The sequence below is a fragment of the Tamandua tetradactyla genome, chromosome 5, assembly GCF_023851605.1.
Source record: "Tamandua tetradactyla isolate mTamTet1 chromosome 5, mTamTet1.pri, whole genome shotgun sequence".
Taxonomy (NCBI): domain Eukaryota; kingdom Metazoa; phylum Chordata; class Mammalia; order Pilosa; family Myrmecophagidae; genus Tamandua; species Tamandua tetradactyla.
The window spans coordinates 110,246,242-110,267,294 of NC_135331.1; the positions used below are offsets into that span (position 1 = coordinate 110,246,242).

The following is a 21,053-nucleotide window of genomic DNA, read 5'->3' on the forward strand; positions in this document are numbered from 1 at the left end:
GAGTGGGAGAAAGATCAAAGGTGATGGTGGAGTTATACAGAGAAGGTTGGCTTTAACAAATGAGTATGAGTGTTGAATCATTATGCTGATATTTCTTTTAGCCTCCAATATCTTAGAGCAGCTAGAAATAATAAACTAAAAGTGTGGAATCATAACCTATACCAAACTCTGAAATCTGTTCTACAACTAACTGTTGTGATGTACTTTGAAATTTACTGCTTTTATGTATATATGCTATTTAAAGAGATGGAGTATAACAGAGAAGATAGGATTTAACAAATGATTACGACTGCTGAATCATTATATTGATATTTCTGTTGGTCTCCACTGTCTTGGAGCAGCTAGAAGAAAAAAATGAAAAATCATAGAAGTGTAACCCATACCGAACTCTAAAATCTGGTCTATAACTACTTGTTAAAATGTACTTGGAAATTTGATTTTTTTGTACATAGGTTATACCTCACAATAAAAAAAAAGTTAAAAAATTGGATGTTCTATTTAATTCTGTGCAGATAATACAACAATCCATTTAGCAAAGACTTAAAAAATACCAGGGAAGTACCAGGTTCTCTTCTCTCTGGTGTTATTGAAATTTAATAGACCCAGGGCTAATCTATAGATAAGATTCAGTTAACATGGCTAGGCACAAGTGAAAGGGACAAGGGATTCACTCAGGACAATTTCTCAGTCCTCTAAACCCTTAGGGCCAAGTCTGGCTTGTGGCAGGAGCTGGCACTGAATGCAAGAAGCCTCCTAAATTGTCCCTGAACCATTAAGACTGATTTATAACAAAAATTTCATTATAGAGATCCATTTTGCCCAATCCGCCTTCTCAGAGACCTCATTGAGCTGGGTTACCATATTACAAATGTATATGGTGGAGCTCAAAGGGACAGATGCTGGAGTGGTATGGGAAAAGACAAGCTGCAGGAAGTCAAAAGAAGTGAAGTTTCCTGACCCTCGCATTGGGCTCCTGTCAAACATGCACAAAAAGAAAATAAGGAAATCCAGAGTTTCTGATCCTATAAAATGAGAGCCTTTGTCTTAATGCTGACCTTCTGCCACAAGACAGACACAGCCCATCCTCAGATGGATGCCTGGTCCTCAGGTCACAGCCAGTTATGCCATCTCAACTTCCAGACTTCCGATTCCCTTCCACAGCTTCCCTTCTCTTCTTTAATTAACTTCAATCTTCACCCAGCTGCTCTCTGTCTCCATCACCTTGTAAACTTTACAGTTCCCTTTACCCAAGGTCATAACCAGGCATCCCATCTTTATCTGTACGGCTGTCCTTTCCACAAATACAACACTTCCCTAAGGCAAACTGAAATTGCTAATGGCAACCAATATTTTTTAAGCACTGTGCGATCGGCACTCTGCTAAAGAATTTCATATGTTATCCTTCATTTAATTTTCTCTCCTTTAAGGTAGGCCATATTGTTACCCCACTTTTCAGACGAGGAGGATGAGCCTAAGAGAGAAAGAATACCTAGTCTGTGCCCCATAGCTAGCAAGTGTTGGAGCTGGGACTTAAGCCCAGGCAGACTGATTTCAGAGCCCATGTCCTTAACCTTAACACCAAGCTGTACCCTTCGGTTCCTCATCGCTTCATAGCACAAATGCCTGGAATCAAAATCAATGGTAGTTTCTGAATACAAGCACTCAAAATGCTCACCCAGTTACACTTACCAAGGTAGGTGAGCTGTCTCAACTGGCTGTTGAAGAACCAGTCGCAGCCTTGGTCCTGGCCGGGTGATGGAAGAGATGGCAGAGACCGGCCCACTTGACGTCCACACCGTATGAGGATGTGAGAGTAAGGTGGCAGGTCTAAGTGCACCAGCAGGAGGTGATTCCCAAGGACAAAGTTGTCAAATGTCGCTGAGTACTTGAAGACAGAGAAAAGTACAGTAGTGCTCATTTAGTGAGGAAGGCCTTCTGAAAAGGCTACAGAGAACACAGCAGGTTAGAAATCAGACAGTTCGAACTCAGACTGTACTTCTCTTGTAGAAAAATGGAACAACTTAAAGCCACTCCATAGTAAATTCATGACTGGAATTTAAAAGTTATTGAATGTGAGGACTGAAAGATGTCACAAGGATAATTTTCACTGATAACTTCAGTTGATAGATGAGAAAACCAAGTCCCAGAAAAATCAACTGACTCATCTCAGGTCACACAAACTTGAAGAAACAGAGCTAGGTCCAGAATTCCTTTCCAGTTTTTCCTACAACATAAAGAGACCAGCAACGATAGCCATGCCATCATTTATAGCTCTTAATAGCTAACACTGTTGGAGCATTTATTCATTCTCAGGCACAATTCATATCAAGGCATTCAATCCTCACAAGATCCCCTATGACTGTCACTTTCATTACCCCATTTCACAGATGAGGAAACTGAGGCATAAGTTACTGAGGCATAAGTGCCTCAGTAACCTGCCCTGGCTCACAAAGCTGGAGCATGCTACACCTGGAAATAAATCCAAGCCATCCAGCTCCAGAGTTACCATCCTTCTGCCTTCGGTTTATGAAATTTCTCAGAATGCTCGCATAGGAATCTCGAAGAAAGGACAGAAAGACATACATCCTTTCTGAAAGCCATGGTCAGAAAATCAAAAGAGATTCTGCTTTGAATTCCTTGGAACTATGGCACATCTGAAGCAGCTTCTATCTCTCTAAAACCTGCTCTCACAACTCAGGAGGAATGTGAATGATGAGATGGGAAGGAAGAAATGTGCTAAAAGGAAGAAAGGAAGCTTAAAGAAATCCACTGGGTTGCTTTTTTTTTTTTTAAAAGAAAATGTAACCTCTTTCCAGCTGGCTCATCAAGTCTTCCCTTCCCCTGAAGACCTGACTCCAACCTAACCCAGTCCGTATACAGACCATCATTGTAAACTAAACTTTGACCACAAGGTGGCAGTATGCAATGTATTAACGCCTTATTAAGACACTTTCTCTGGCTAAAAACACTTTTTTATAGGGTAAATTTGGCTCTTAAACTGTAAGATAAGAATACAACTATATAAAATGTTTACAAGTTATTTTTGTGTTGTTGTATTAATAAGATTAAATTTTCCGGAAGAACTATTCATCTGCAAGTTGGGATTTAAACAAATTATAAAATTTTCAGGTTAAAAAAAAATGTAGCATTCAGGTTACAGTCATCAGTCCAAAATGCTACTGCAGTTTTCATTCTCAGCATCAGAAGATGCTAATACCTGCAATCCATTACTTCACAGAAAGAAAGAGAAGAACCCCTGGGGGGACAGACTTGTTGATGAGTGAAGGTCTGGGGTTACCTGCAGAGATCTGTTGCTCTGTAAGGTCTCAAATCGCAACGTGTAGGTCTCTTGATCCAAGAGCAGAGCCATCCAGCCATAGACGTTTGACAATGTGTCACCAACATAATTGACAGTGGTTGTTTTATTCCTGCTATCAGTCATGGTTAAATCATAAGCAACGTCTGGAATGTTAGCTCTAGGGTGATTAAAAAAAAAAAAAGGTTTCAATGTTATTTATCAATTCTGAATCTAATGCACACTCCTCTTCCGTCAATTGCGTCTTTTTATAGGTGTCTACGGAAGTTTAAGCAGTCACTCTGTGGGTCAAAACAGATCTGGAGGAAGTTGCCATCAGATCATTAATGCATTATACTGGCCTGGTGGGCTAGAGGTGGTAACAATCAGTTCCTAGGCCACCAATAAAATCGTCACCTTAATGAGGTCATGTGGACTGGGAATATTTACCATCAAATAAGCAAAGGAGTATTCATAGCCAGAATTTTGCTATAGAGCAGACTTATTAGGAGCTTAAAACACATTATTATTGGTAATTAGGTTTTCCTATGGGGAGCAACGACTGAGACTCATTACATGACATGCCTAAGCTCTCAGAAGCCCAGTTTGATTGCACAGCAGGAATGGTCCTCCCTACAATGAACAGGTAATCTGCCCCCTCTTCTGCAGGCTTGCTCAACACCCAGCACTCACTCCTATTGGAGCACTTCATTGTTGCTGTAAAAATAAAAATTTAAAAAAAACAGCTTTTGAAATCCTTAAGTTGAAGGTATTTGCTCCTTCCTCTTGATATTGCCAACCATTATGCAGGGCCCTGCATATTTAATCAGTACTCAAATCATCCTAACTGAATGAATGAAGACTGCAAGGATGAGATCTTCCAAAAGCAACAGCATCAGTTTCCTAATTTATATAAAGTTTCTAGAAAAAAAATTCATTTTTCCAAATCAGGAAAATGAAGCAGAGGATAGAGAAAGTAATACTTAAAATGCTATAAGGTAGAACTAGAAATGTGCAGTCCAAAATCTCAATATTAAACTACACAGCCCATCCCCAAAAGTGGTTTTTATGAGTTCACTAGAACATAAATAGCCACATGCTAAGACCCTAAAAGAAAGTCAAAATGGACATAAAAAAATAAAGTGAAGGTGAAAAAAAAGAATCAATGCACTTTATGACTGTCCTCCTCTGGTTTAAGTTTCATGAGAATCTTGAACTGTGGCATTTTGCTGCAGGCAGATAATTAAATTCTCAAAGTGAGGGAAATGAGATGAAGAAGGATGTTAGATTTTCAAAGTGAGGTATGGCATGAACATATCCAAAGCTAAATTATAATCCAGTGGCATATTATATAAAGGAAAACTTTTTTTAGAGTTATAAGCCTTGGACTGTGGAGCCAATTGGATATAGGTTGGAAATCTAGATCTATTTCTAGATTTAGAATCACAGGGTGTGTAAACCTGGGCAAATTACCTACAATCTTTAAGCCTCAGTTTCCTTTCTTTTTAAATTGGAGGCGATAGTTATGTGTGCCTCATGCGAAATTTAGAGAATATTTAAACTGTGAAACTTTAAGAGATAATCTATATAAAGTACTCAGTAATCATCACCAAGACCTTTAACTTTTCCCTAGAGCTCATTTAAGGACTTCATATGTGCCAGATTGACCAGCTAGTAATACTTTTTTTTAAATGTCTAGAGATTTATCAAGATGTTTGGTCATTCACAAACACACCCAAAATCTTTCATGGCACAGAGTGTTTACCCTAGCAATGTTGCATTCGACATATATTTCTTGCAAGAGTAAGTATTTGTTTCATCCCTTAATAAATGAAAGGAAAGGGATGAAAGTGCTCAGGACCCTGGGAAATAAAAAATACTCTTTCCCCAGACTTACCCATGCATAAATCTTGAAAAACAAAGTACTTTAGTTCATGGAGTTTGAGATACTGACTTTTTTTCACATTAATTTCAGGAATTAAATGGGAACTAATTTAACTCACATTCTTAGAATCAGAATGGACAAGAAGGTCATCTGCTCTCACATCCCATCCCTTGCAGGAATTCCTTATATTTTATCTAGTTCTTCTAAATTACCTCCAGTTACGGGGTATACAGATCCTCACATAGAAGACCATTTTATTTTGGAATTTATTTTTAAATTTTAATCTTTAAAAAGACAAATTTTTCTTCCCTCTATTTTTCAGCTCTCTCTCTCTGACCGAAAGCATGAGTCCCAGACTCCCAGGAAATTGTCCAACACAGTTTGTTCCAATTAATCTATTTAAAAAATAAAAATAAGCTGCCTGCAAATAAATATAAAACAAATCTGAAAAGAGGAGAAAACTTGGAGCTGAGAAATGTCAAAAGACAGAAATGAATCGGCTATAGCAGGTGCCAGGGTCAGCACATATGAGATTCCCCACAGTTCAATGAGGGATTGAAGTGTTTCAGTTTCTGAAAGTTGATCCTTTTAGTTTTTACAGAAATATATGGGCTCTGGAAAATGAGGCATACAACCTAAATCCAGGAGAGACTTATCGATAAATCAGAATTCCCGTTTCATGATTTACAGTAAGAACTAAACTGCCTTTCACATAGTGGACGCTCAATAAAATATTTGTGAAATGAATAAATGAGTGCTAAATGGACCAGAACCCTCCAACTGGCTACTTAGTTATGTTTCCCCTGATGGAGAAATCTACCTAGAAAAATGCATGACCGTCAGGAGATTTCTTATAAACTATTAATCAAAGAATAAAAATAAGTTGATCACAGTAGAACCATGAAGTTATCAGAGCCCGATACAGTTAATCCATATTAGTTGTGTATCTGGCAAGAAGACTGAGATACTCAGGCATAGTGGTCAGAAAATCTTTCCTGGTTACAGACAAGTAATTCATGCTAATAGGACTGTGGTTTGGGAAAACGCTAGTGTTCCTTTAAGAATTCATACTTCTTCTATTATTGTCATGTGCTCTCCGTTGAACAACCTCTATAAATTGTTTTTGTTTAATTACAGACCAAAACAAGAATTTTCTTTGGTCAAATGCCTCCATCGGCACACTTTTAATTCCTTCTTCTTTACCAACCTGTATTTTATCATTCTTAGAGATCATGTATTTCACCTTGACAATGATGAAACTATCATCTCAATGGATTTGGTAGATATTTCCACAAACGTTCCTTATGACCATTTTTCCAACCAACTCCCAGTTTCAGAAGACTCGTATAAACGTGATCACCTTTTCAAACCACTAAATGTTAGCATTGGTTAGGTTCCACTTGTCTTTGGAACCTCTGTATATTCCTTTTGATGTCCTTCTCCTCCCAATCAGCATCTAGTAATCTGACATTAATCCCTTGGTCAACCAGAGTCCCACCACAGCACATTATGATCCCAACTTATCCTTTCCTCTTCCCACCCTGAGCACCGTCCATTCTCTCAGAGCCCTGCCCCTGCCAAACCACTCTTATCCATCCCCAACAACGTTTATGCAGGAGGCAACTTCATAAGGCTCATGTGCAGTATCAGCTTTCTGTAGCACAATACAGGTTAAAAAACCAAAAAGGTTATCAAATATACCTTGATCATAATGGGTAGGGGGAAGGATCATATGGCAGATTCTGCAAAGCAAATCAAAATGTTACAGACTCCTCTCCTAGTAGGAAAGATGTCTTGGTATTGACCATTGCCTAGGGCTAAAAGTTTAAGTCAACTTAGCTTCCATCGTTCTAGGCCAAATACCAGCAGTGACAGTGGTGGGCTTTTCTGAAAAGCACCAAAAGGACATCGAGAGTCAAACGAACACCATGAGGAGAATTTACCAACCATAATTACTACAATTTTCACTTGCCCTAAATAGCCACCAATTTCCCTGTGCCCTAAATAGCCACCAATCTCCCTCTCTTTACTGTTAATGAAGCAAAAGAGCACAAAAGTATTTCTAATTTGGAGGAGCCAAGGGAGTCTGCATGGGCCATTAGCAGCAGAGAGCTTCATTACTAAGGGAAGAAGCCTCTTTCTGAACTTCTCATGGTTTTATATGCAAGAAATCAGGAGGTAACCAGTCCATTTTAAACGTTAACCCTTACCTCTACATCAGCAGCAGCTCCTGCCTGTGATCAAAAAAGACAAAGGATTACAAGCCTTGTATGTTGCTTTTTATTTTCTAGCCATTGCCTTAATTTTCTTCTTCCTTTTTTCAATAACAAGCTTGCTTTTAATTAAGGGACAATTTCCTTTAGAAATATAGCACTATCACTTGAAAAAACTTCCCAGCCTAACTACCAATTTGCCATACTAGTTGCATAAACAGTTATGTAATTTATTGTCCATGTGCGGAACTGTTGAATGTATACTGCCCACAAAGGATTTGTAGACAAACAACACTACCAACAAGAACAAATATTAACTCCCTGGTTTGTGTTTACTATTAGCTTACTTTTCCTGAGGGTCCATAACTCTATGAGTTAAAACAAACACTGCATTGAGCTCTAAATGTTCTCAATTTGGAACAATTGTGAAATAAACCCTTTATAATTACACATCTCTTAAGCCAGATACATCATAGTCACTACCCTCAAATGGTGCTGAAATCACCTCCTGGAATCACCTCCTGGATATCAGTGCTTACCACTGTCATTGCCATCTTTTGCTGCACCAAGAGGAAAAAATAGAAATTTTGAGCACAGCCAACAAATTTTTGTGACACAGTTTTGCTTGAGCATCCTTTAAAATGCACAGGGCTCATCACAGTCTTTGTCCCAGATAACTATCCTACTGCTGATGTGCCACCATCTATGATATACTCTATGTATCAACAAGTTTTTCTTTTATTATATATATACTAATTGAATCAGAAACACTTAAATATTTTTTCTCCTTGAAAAGTTAGGAAACCTTTAAAAAGAAAAGAAACTGCAACATTCAGCATTTCCCCAAACCTTAAACAATCTTTAAACTAACATATGAAATGGAATGGGTGGGCAGATAGACAATTCATATGATTAATAACCTTTGTATTTCTGACAGGCATTCCATCATCACTCATCCATGAGTTTGCAGATGTATATTTCAGAGTTGACTAAAGTAATAATTGATTGCAAAGGAGCATAGAAATCAATCTGATATCTCTTCAAATGTAGAGTCTGTTTTCAGAATATTACAGTTTTTGCAATATTTTTATTTGCAGTCATATTAGGACACTACTTCTTGTTCACTCTATTTTAACCCATGAAGAGATGCAATAGATGTTCACCCTTCTACCTAAGATGATCTTTCATATGCTATTGCATCTCTTCTCTTGATCTGCTGAGCCAGCTGGAATAGCTGCCCTAATACCTAAGAATACAATCATTGGGGCTATACGAACAGGAAACAGGCAACTACTTGTCAGAGAATGAAAAAAATATATATATGCATCAGGTAGGGATTTGGAAAAAGAACTGACCGATGACTCTCCTCTTAAATAGATGATGATATATTAGATATTTAAGTATAGATACAGATACAGATACAGATGAACACACAAACACAGTTGTGGTGAAGCTGACACTGGATCTCAAGAGCCCATTATTCCATTATTAGCACTTCTTTCCAACTTCAATTTCAGTAATATCACATTGGTAAGTTGAATGAGGTCATGTGAGAGTATTTTTACAACAAAAATGGACAAATGCTACAAACTAAGACTTTTTGTTCTGAAGAACAATTATTAAACATTTATCAGCATACCACTGTATTCCTTTACTATCCCTCAAAATTAATAAAGGTGAAGTCCCATCAGTGGTATCACTCAGTTTGCAGTCCATTATGATTTGGGGATCTTTTTCTATTCTATTTCTGTAATCTCTGCTGCTAAAACAGCATAATACTCCTTGGAATTTTCACAAGGTTTTTTTGAGGTCTGAAAACATACCATTAGTGATGCTATGCCTATTTATCCGTAGGAAGGAGAGTTAGGCGATTATTAAAGGAAAAGCTAGGCCAAAATTTCCATTTGAACTCTTCTTTACTTTTGCATTCACAGAGGCAGGGGGTGCCTCATACTTTGAACGCTGACACATTAAGAGCAGTTCCATAGGTAAAAACTGAACGCAAGCACTACAGGAGAGGATATTAAGCAAGATCTAAGAATCAAGGTGATCAACAAGAACATTAACCTTTTCTTTTCCAGGAAAAGTAGGAAGGAAGAAACAGAGTACTAGGGGACAATGAATCAAAGGCTGTGTCCTGAATGACTTCAGATTCTACGAATACCTGGCAGATTTCACTGGACTGTGGGCAACCATACGCTTGTTGGGAATCGTCCACTGATTTTTCAAGAATTGAATTAACTTACATTTGAACAAACTGAATTCCTTTGCCAAGCAACTGTTTCTTGGAAACATAATAATGTATACTATTTTATATAATTAGTAGAATGCCTATGCATTGCTTTGTTAATCACAAATATAAAAGACACACTCTTAAAGTCAACATTTTTTAAGCACTTAAATAACCATTCTTATTAATGAATAAACTGAAGCAAAAAGAAGTGAAGTAACTTGTCTAAAGGAATACACCTAGTAAATAGGGGAACCGTGATTTGTCCCCACAAATGACTCTTAATTACTGCTAAATTTTTAGTCTTTGAAAAGTAATTAAATATCTGCTTTGACCTGACTCTATTTTATGTACATCCTGTAGAAACTCAGAAGGAGTAGCAGTTGGGCAGCCTACAACATCTTGCAGGCTACTCTGATTTCCCCCATACTTAATCCAGTCAATAATTGGAAAATGGAATCAAGGCTTGATTTATTAATATCTGGATAACTCTATGGGGACTGAAGGAGCTATAGAGTGATAGAACACAAAAATAATTCACAGATAGTGGTTGTGAGAATTAATTTCTTATTCACGGCCATCACAGGTCCATGTATCTATAACACAGAGCAAGAGAACAATAGGCAAAGGTAAGCAAACTGCTGATTAAACAGGGTATGGAGGCCAATGAGGAAAAGAGTAGACAGCAGTGGCAGTGAAGAGAGGGGAGAAGAAATCATCTGCTAAAATAAATTATCTGGTCAACTGTCAGCTCCAGGAAGGCAAACCCCAGAGCATATTATTATGAGACATAATGATATGTGTTAGATGCTCCTAGGAATTTTAGAAAAACAGCTTTTTAATCCTGGAACTTATGAAGAAATATTAAATGCCCTGGACTCCCCATTTACATCTCCTAAGAGAGAAATACACAATAATGAGACTACAGGATGATTTGTAGGAGTCCATAATTTTTATTAATATTCACTTATTCAACATTAAATTTATTGAGCAGCTATGTGCACAACAGGGTATCGGGTAAAAGAAAGACAGAAAGAAGAGAGGAAGGGAGAGAGGGAAAGGAGAGAAGGAGAGGAAGGATGAAATGAAGAAAGGAAGGGAGGAAAAAGAGAGAAAAGAAAGAAAGAAGGGAGGGTAAGACAGAGAAGTAAAGAAAATCTTATTCCTCCACTATTTACCACCTAGTAGAAGAGAAGGACAATTTGTTAGGCTCTGTAGGAACTATGAGTATAGGTTAGAGCTAGTAGAGAGAGCTAGCACACAGCAAAACCTCTTCTGGATGCTGAGGGCAGCTTGTGAGAAAAAAAAATGACCTCTGTGCTAAGTCCATAGAAACTGAACCTTATAATTGAGGAGCATGAAGAAGTTGCACATGACTGAGGCATAGAGGGTAGGGAAGAGAGGGCAGAATGCTGAAATAATACTGGGACTATAGGCAAGGACCAAGTCGTGAAGTGTCCACGAGATATTAAGAATGTTGGACCCTTCTTGGAGGCCCTGGGGGAACATGTTGAAGTGTTTTAAGTAAGGGGATGGATGGCAAAACCAGGTCCTCCTTTACGAAGTTCAGGCATTGGGTCAAGGATTAGAGCAAGGCAGCAAGTTCAGAGACCATTGTGGTCACTGAGGTGAGAGATATTGAGGGTCTGAACTGGAGAGGACGCAGCTGGTAAAGACAGACATAGAAAGGCTCCAGAGGAACATTTTTTAGGAAATAAAATAGACAGGAATTGGTAAATGATTTAAGTGGGAAGTAAGATAAGAAGGTAAGTCGAGGATGACTCCATGTTTTTGGCTTGGACCATTGAGGGAGGTGCATCAATAGGATTCTGAATACTTAGGAACAGTTTTATGGAGAAAGACCATAAATTTCAGTCTTTACCATTTGAATTTGAGGTGCCTGTTAAACACACTATTGGAAACATTGAGAGCAATATTATGTGGTATAAATATAATTCAAGTCACAAATGCAAGCCACATATCTAATTTTAAATTTTACAGTAGCCACATCAAAAAAGTAAAAAAAATGAAATTAATTTAATAATATATGTACTCAGTATATGCAAAAAATTATCAACAGAATCAATATAAACAAATGATTAATGAGATATTTTATAACATTTTTCCTACTGAGTCTTCAAAATATGGTGGATGATCTACACTTATGGCACATCTCAGTTTGTCCCAGCCACATTTCCAGTGCTCAGGGGCCACTTGCAACCAGTGGTTACTGTATTAGACCATGCAGATCCCAAGGGCAGCTGGATATGTGGGTCTGGGAGTTCAATAGAGCAGTCTAGACTGGATGAAAAAATCTGGACTCATCAGTGAATGATACCTGAGACTGAAAATAAAACAGATCATCTGGGAAGAATATGCAACTTGAGGAGAAAGAAAGCGCCTCACAGAATCCTACAGACTATCAACCAATATTTATGGGACAGGGAGAGGAGCCTGTAAGGGAGACCTAAAAGGAGCACACGAAATTCTAATCATGGTATTGTTTTTGTCCCATGTAGTTATCTCTATTCAGAAGCAAGATTCATTTAAATTTGGGGATTGATAAACCCAAGAACCATACAGGGCCCTAGAGAATCATCTTAATGGGACCCCTGGAGAAAAACAGCTGCTGCCAGTTTTCTGAGCTGAGGTCCTGTCTTACAGTGGTCGACAAATGCCATCCCTAACTCATCAGGAAGAACGAGATTGGTAGAAACAGAACCTGGGAAAGGAACACATTCCAAAACGCCTGTAGCTCCTACAGAAAGCACACTTTAAGACTGCTGAGAGAGACAGCAAATCAAGCAGCACTCATGCAGATTGAGCTTGTCATTTTAACAAAACATGAACTAGACTCTGCTTTTATTTATTTATTTATTTTTATTTTATTTATTTATTTATTTATTATTATTATTTTTTTACGTAGCCCGCAGCTCCTCCAGTTCGGCATCCGGCGCGGTACGGGTGCGGGGCTGGGCCTAGACTCTGCTTTTAGAGGGTGGGAGTTTTCTCTTCACCTACATATGGAATATTAGGACCACCATCAAATATATATATTTCTCTGGTAACCCAGCTGCTAGTATTGAGTGAGAAGAAACCATAAAAGGAGAAGCGCTGCAAGTATGGGCACCCATCAGTCTTTACTAAGGCAATGCAGGACAGAAACAGAAGGTTTCCAATGTTAAACAGAGAACTTACAGTGAGAAGGAAACAGAGAAGGATCCTCAAGGAAGAAATCATACTCCCAGGGCTTGGCGTTCAGCAACTTTTCTTGCCACGGGGCTGCTTTGTTTATGCAGCTAGCTGAGGCCTCACTCGCCTACCCTGTAGGGACCTCTTGCTGAAGGAGGGGATAAGAGTTGAAAGGGAAGATAAGATGGCAGGGCACTTGTGCCCTATCAGCTCTCCATCAGCATGTAACCCCAAAAGATCACGACTGTGAGAGCTTTGTAAATCAATTTTTAGGGTGCTTGTCCCTGGGCAAATAGCACAACAAATTAATCCTTTCTTCATGAAATGCAGCCAAGTCTGTATCCACGCTGAATTCAAATTGCTCATTAGCTCTGACATGTTCCTAATGAGGTTATAATGCTTTCAGGCAAAGATCAAGTCACTGAGCACAAATAGCTGGGGATAGTGTCACAGAAAGATAAAGTTAGAAGGATCTTAGAGCAGTGCTTCTCTAACTTTAATGGGAAGTACCTAAGAATTCTGATTCAGTAGGTCTTGGGATTTCTGACTGAGATTCTGCATTTCTAATGGGCTCCCAGTGATGCTGATGTAACTGGTTCATGGGCCACACACAAAGAGCAAGGCCTTAGAATCATCATTTAGGATAATCATTTGTCTTATTCTAGATGTTCAGACACTAAAGCCAGGAGATTTATAAAGTAGGAGCCTGTTGAGATTTCCCTAGGGTTTTATTTGAGGCATGTTGAATATTTGTCCACAGACAAATGGGTCAACCTGAAACATTTTAAAGCAAAGCCTAGAGAGTAGGGTGACCCAATTAGTTGTCCCTGGGCTGGGGAGTGGGATAGATTCCAGGATGAGAGATTTTCAGTTCTAAAACTGGGAAAATCATGGGCAAACCAGGACAAGCTGGTTACTCTACTAGGAGTCTTTGAGTCTACTTAGAACATTGCATCAAGAGTATTATCTTCTTGAGCTTGTCGGTCCCAGCATGCTGGTATCATGACCTGCTACCAAAGTATGCATTTAAGTACCCTGTCCTGAAGATTGCAAAGAACTGATGCTCAGACATGATTGCCTTTCCAGAGTCTTAAAACTACATTAACAAGTATCCCTCCAAGAGACCACCTACAAATAGTCTCAAAGAAATGCATAAAAAAGAGTATTAGAGAGAATACATCAAAAGAAATATCATACAAATATACGTGTCTTTTAACTACATGAAACTATTTTAACATCCGCATTTGAAAAAAATGCCTTTAAGAAATAAATCACAAACTTTTATAAGCATTAAAATACTTATAGAAAACATCTTTGGCAAAATCACCAAAATAGCAATAAAAATCAGCCTGCAGCTCCAAGAATGAAGAAAAAGTCTGTTCTGCACAATTAAAATGATTCGATGTGAAAATATAACCTTCCATATTATAATTTTACTCACTGGAATTGTACCCATTAACATCAGTAAAATAATAAGTGTCTGGAAAGCAAAGGTGGAAATTTTTCAGACTATTAGAAGCTAGCAGCTTTGTGCTCAGACTTCCAAAAGTCAATTCCAAGATACAAATTTCATATGCATTTAAAATACCAAGTGAGTGCAGTTCTGACCATACTGACTCTCATGGTTTGGAGTTCACCTGTTCAAATAAAATGCCAGTGTGACCTGGCTGTACCACTTGACTTAATATTCATGGAGCTAGAACACTTAAAACAAAGGAAGGGAATGAGGGTGGCTAAATATATACAATGCATTTGAAATAGGTAAAAGACAGAACCCTAGACACTCAGCAATCATTACCTGGAAATTAAAGAGGGCAGAAGCAATCCTATTATGCATTATAAACAGCCCAGCTGCTGACTTAATGGTAGTTTGAGTAGCATAAGCAAGGAGTCCTTGCTCCAATATTAATAGGAAATGTATTGTACAAATCCAATAGTTCATGAAATTAACAAGGAAAATGAACTGGAGTGAAGCAACTTTGCAAGTAATAGGAGGCATCAGCAATTGCTTCCCTGGAGCATACTGAACATTTAAGAGCTTGAAGAGAGTACATGTATATAAATGAGAATGGACATTATTGGAATTTTTAAATAATACTTTCAATTTAAATATATTTCAAATTCTCTGTTGGTTGCAAATCTTTTCAAGAGGAAGCTATTAGTTCAAAATGTCAATAAATGGTGATGGGCTATAAGAACTGGTACAGTTAGCTGCCATTTGAGTCCACCTAAACTTACCATAAACTCATGATTTGATAGCTGTCAAAATCATTCTCATACTACTTTAGTGCAACTAAATACTTTAAATCTAAAAGAAAGAAAACAATTTCCCTTCTACAAACTTCAACAGCTTCAATGATATCTGTATGCTTATTGGTAAGATACAGAGTATAATGAATTGGACTTACAAACCAATAGACATACGATGAAAAAGTACACCTTCTGCACAGACACTGCCATGAACAATCTGACCAAAGCTTGCGTTGACCAAACAAGAAGCTGAAAGGGTTTCCATGGAAGCAAGAACATGACTTCTATTTTTCCCAGAGAGAGACCCATCCAAGTCTTCCAGAATTGCTGCATGAGGAAATGGAAATTCTACTAAGTTTGAAGAGTTTGGAAACTCCAACTGCTTGGTCTTCACAGTAAATCCACCTGTAAATTGGAAGACAGAAAGACTAAGTCACAAAGTGCAAATAAGTTCACAGGAGTGTTCTCAGCACTTTAAATTGCAGATTTAAACTTTTTAAAATTCACTCACTTATTTATCCAAGAAAAAAAAAATCTTATGGATGATTACTATCTGCCAGGCTCTGGGATAGGTGGTGGAGGTACCCGGCATTGACACACCTTCATGCAGACTGTTGTCTAAGGTAGAGATTCTCAACGAGGGTGGTTGTGTCCACCCCACTGCAGTGCGGAGACATTTGGCACTATGTGGAGACATTTGGGGCAGCCACAACTGAAGAAGTGCTATTGGCATCTAGTGGGTTAAAGCCAGGGATGCTGCTAAAAGTCCTATAATGCACAGGATGGTCCCCACAATAAAATACATATCTGGCTTAAAATGCCCATAGTGCCGAGAATGAGAAATTCTGGCCTAGCAGGAAATAGACACACTGGACGGTAATTTACTAATTACTGAACACTAAAGGTATGATGGTCTAGACTTTCTATCTTCCTCCTCTGATTCCTCTATGGTGAGTCTAGCCCTAAGAGCAAAACCTCTTCTTGTGCGGTTTATACTTCAGACATTATTCAATCATGGGGCAAAGAGTAAAAGTAACATACATTAAAAACATTTGCTCTAGAGCTACATATCTTGGCTGTCTTCTCCTCAGGCTGCTGCCATGTGAGTCATTGGGACTGCTAGCCTAGGCAGAAACAATGGCAGGGATATTCTAATTAGCATATCTCTATCATTAGAAGAAAAAAAATGAGTACATATCTCCCAGAACTAGTATACTACTGTATTTTGTACACTGTAAAATATATTTAAAATGAAATTTATTAAGATACAAATAAATGGAGGCTCTACTGTTTACTTTCTGCATCCTAAGAGTCCTATGCAAAGAATTAAGTCATGCATGCAAGACCTCATATTCCACATGCTGAAACTTCTGCGTTTCACCTAATACAACAACCACCTCCAGCTGTACACTGCTTTGCTATTCCCCAAGCACAACTTTCTCTTTTAAATTTCTTTTCTTTTCCTTGCTGTTCCTACTACCCAGAAACCTTGCCCTGCCTCTACTACCTGGAAAACTTCCATTCATCTTTCAAAAACCCTTCTCAAGAGTCACCTCTATGAAATCTTAGCTGACCCACTTCTTTGTCTCCTTCACTGGTCCTGTTCAATCCTCTAGTGTTACTCTCATCACAATGTATTACAACGACTTCTTTATATCATTCTTTTTGTGTCTAGATTGAGAACTCCCCAAGAAAAGGAACTGTGCATTTGTCATCTTTGTACCCTCAGTTCCTTAAACAGACCCTGGAATAGAGAATTTTTAAACAAATGAAAGAGATGGCTTAGCTAGGATCATCCAGTGGGAAGAGATTGGAGCTCATAAGAAGCAGAGTGATTTTTTTTTCAGTGTCTTATGAATGATGTAAAACAGTGAAGCTACTAAAGAACTAAGAAATTGTGGCTTGAAATGTTTTCCATAAGGTTTTATACCTATTATTATTTCTGCAATTATAAATTCAGATGCCGCCCAAATAAAAACAAACTTTGACTTGTCTACATAGAAAAAAGAGTAAAGTGGAGACTTGTTGATGATTCATTTAATTAAAAAAACAAACAATTATCTAAATTGGTAATTCAAACCACAAGAGCATATTTACTGGAATTACTTGGTTTGGCTGTTTACAATGATCAAATCAATTTGATTGCTCTCTACCTCTTTTCACCTTGGCCCAGGAATCCTCCCAGGTATTTCTCACCACTTCTGAGATGTGGTTAACAAGTGAGTAGAAATTCCATGTGGTTCTCTTCCTGCATACAACAAGCCTTGGGCTGTTAAAAACATTAAGTATCTGAAGTCTGGCTCTTTCAGGAAAGGTTGTTCTGCATTAATTCATACCATGTGCCCATCTCTCCAAACCCATTCATTCATTTAATCAGTGAACTGCCCACTAGGCCCCAGGCTCTCTGCCAGACACTAATGATAAATCCTGTCCATGCAAGAGAGATGTGAGCCCTGCCTCCAAAAAGCTCCAGCAGAGACCTGCACTGTAATGACATAGTGTGCTAGGCACCACAGTAGGAGAGGATGGGACCTGCAGGAGACAAATTGGGAGCACCTGGTCTTCTCTAAGATTTCTTTTTGGAGATTTGAGTAGCAGTTTCTACTGATACAATCTTATGACTGAAAGAAATAATGGCTCACAAAGGCCTTTCCAATATTTATCATATTCACTTGAATACTGGCCTTTACCATCTGTTCTGTCTACTCAAACTTACCTTGTCCTCGGGAACAGCCAGAACAGGTGCTGATGGCTACACAGCCAGCAAGATCAAAATTAACAAAGACTGTGTTCGATACCATCAGTTCCCATCTTTTGGGAGTTTTAATGCCAGATGACATACACAGGCTTCCCTGTGACTTGAAAAAACAGAAAGCAAAATAAAAGAACTGGCCACATGAAATATAGTCATAATTGTTTAATAATTGATTAATAAAAACATGCTCTAGACTGGGAAAAATACTTGCAAATCACATTATCTGACAAAGGATTTTATCCAAAATAGCCAAAGAACTGTCAAACCCCAACAGTAAACAAGCAGACAACTCAACTTAAAAATCAAAAATGAACCTGGAGAATATATGGATGGCAAATAAGCACATGAAAAAATGTTCACCATCATTATTCATTAGGGAAATGCAAATCAAGATCATGATGAGCTGTACTACACGACTATTAGAATGGCTAAATTGAAAAACAGTAACAATACCAAGTACTGATAAGGATGAGAAGCAACTGAAACTCATACTTTGCTGATGGGAATGCAAAATGGGACTACCACTCTAGGAAATATTTTGGTAGCTTTTTATAAAATGAGATATACTCTTATCATATAACCCAGTGAGTCAACTCCTAGGCATTTACCCTAGAGAAATGAAAACTTACATTCACACAAAAATCTGTACATGAATGTCTAGAACAGTTCTATTCATAATCACCAAATCTGGAAACAATTCAGTATCCTTCAAAGGATGAATGGGTAAACAAATTATGGTACAATCATACAGTGAAATGCCACTCAACAATAAAAGGAACAAGCTATGGATACCTGCAACAAGTTGGATGGATCCCAAGGTCATTTTGGAATGAACTCAAAAGATTGTGACTCCACTGATAAGATTATAGAAAAGACAAAACTATAGTAACAGTAAACAGATTAGTTATGGCCAGGGGTATAGAGATGAGAGGAGAATGTGATTACAAAGGTGTAGCACAGGGAATTTGGGAGGCTGATCAAAATGCTCTGTGTCCTGTTCATGGTAATGATCACAAAAGTCTATAAATGTGTTGTTAAACATAGACCTGAACATCAAAACTAGTCAATTTTGTTGTATGTTAATTTAAAAAATAAAAATTATACAAAAGTCTGAAAATAAACAAAAACTGCTTTCAGAATTTTCCACAAAATCATGTCAACAAGCCCTATCCAGTAAAGCCTTATTGTTTCACTCTTAAAAATAATTGTACATGTGAGGATTATCAGAAACTTGATGAAAGCGTCCAATACGAAAGTGACAAAAAGAAAAAAAAATGAAGAAGAAAAAGAGCCCACTAAAAATAAAGCCAGTATAGAAATCAGAATTAAACTTAAATATGATCATGAATAATTTCACTGAAATAGGTAGTATGTCTATAAAAGAAGAAGAAGCCTTAAAAATAATTTTCAGAAAAGAAAAAAAGAACATGTGGGGCTCAAAAATATAAGAGCCAAACTAAGAAATTCAGTAGAAAAATTGAGGAAACTTCCCAGAAAGTACACTGAAAAGACAAAGAGATGGAAATCAGAGAGTAAAATTAAGAAGATTAGAAAAGCAACACAAGGGTCCAAATAAAAATATTTTCCAGAAAAAAAAGAAAAAGAAAAATATAGGAAAAGGACTTATCAAACAAATAATTGAGGCAGACAAATCCAAAAGTAAAAATGAAAGTAACCTTTAGGGGGACAGCAGAAAGAATGAAGTAACCCAATATCTGTATGAATCAGATAATTTCAAAAGTATAATCATCTGCTTAAATTAACACAATATCAACAAAAAGACAAGCATCCTATAGATACTTCCAAAAATAACGTAGCCATACTTAATGTCCAAATTAGGACATTTTTGAGAGTGTGAATGAGATTACTAATTCATAGAATTCTGGGGCAATAGGTATAGATTGGAAAAGCCCCCTCAAACTAGGATGCATAGTGATGTTATAATTCATCTTTTTTCTTATATATTAAAGCCACACTCACTGAAAACTATTCTACCATCTTGACACATAAGTAACAGTAGGTGTGAGAGTACCTACCTATACACAAATATGCTTAAGAAAAAAAAATTTCCTTGTAATAATAAAAAGTTCTTCCACAAAGTATTATGTTTTAAGACATAACTCCCTGATGAGTGTGTGCCACCAATTACATGTGGGTGGATGGTCTGATTTTCTGAAGATCTTTACTCCTAAAGAAATGGCAGGCACAAAAGAGTTTGACCAACATCAGAGTTCCAGAACCACAGAGAAATTGGGCACATTCCTTTTATTTAACCTCATAGCTGACATAAACACACTTTCAAATGTCCATAAAGTGATTCCCAAATAAACCCAGGAAATATTGTGCTAAATAATGATTTGTAGGTTTAGATATTTTGTTTATTTATTTTAACCCTAGTATTTCTCAGAGCCCTTGATGTGTTAATATGTGATGTGAATTTCAGAGGAATAGGGAGATATGGTAAACAGCATATCCCACATTTAACTAATGGAAGAATCTTCTTTTTCTCAGATCCTCTCTGGGAACTAGTTTTCCATGGAAAACACTTGGGGGAATTTTGGAGTAGGCACTTTTAGAGGCTCATGGCCAAAGCCATATTCTGCATGTTATGGAGACAGCATTGGACCTGGAGAGGAAGGCTATAAGAAATGGTCATGGCTCTACAAGACAGGACACAAATCTTGGACAAGTCATTTGACATCCCAAAACCTTCATTATTTTACCTGTAAATTCAAAAGCTAAAATTAGGTCATCTTTTAGGTTAACATTAGCTCTAAAATTGTATTTTATGTTTGGATTACTAGCCAGAATTCAGATTTCTCCTAGAACAAAACTGAGGAGTCTGTTTAATGGTTTCCATCAGGAGACCCTTGACTGCCCTTAAGAAATTGAGAAGCCCCAGCTGCACTGCATTCCTGGTGACTCACACCCCAGGTATGTGGTTATTTTTTATTATCTCATAATAAATACCCTGTGGTCATAATTTATATCTTAATTTATGTGACTCTCCTACTAATTATGATATCTATTAAACATCTATTAAGATTTGGTGGCATTAATTCTTTAAGAAAGTGTAAGTAGATTTATGTATCTGATCCTATTTCTTTTTTGGAGGGGTTCCCTAAATGAAATGATCCCATGAACAATATGTTGATGCAGAAACTTGGCAAATCATAGAACAGAGACAACATAGAACCATGCTATTCCACATTCATTGTGAGATTAGAGAAAAT

General features: G+C 37.6%; 1 protein-coding gene across 1 annotated transcript in view; it reads right to left on the reverse strand.

The window, feature by feature from the left end:
* PKHD1 (PKHD1 ciliary IPT domain containing fibrocystin/polyductin) overlaps nt 1-21,053 on the reverse strand; it is a 499,663-nt gene that overhangs the window by 258,720 nt on the left and 219,890 nt on the right. The window contains 4 exon segments of the mRNA XM_077162050.1: nt 1,690-1,885; nt 3,299-3,476; nt 15,224-15,470; nt 17,782-17,917. Coding sequence (XP_077018165.1) covers nt 1,690-1,885; nt 3,299-3,476; nt 15,224-15,470; nt 17,782-17,917 — 757 coding nt within the window.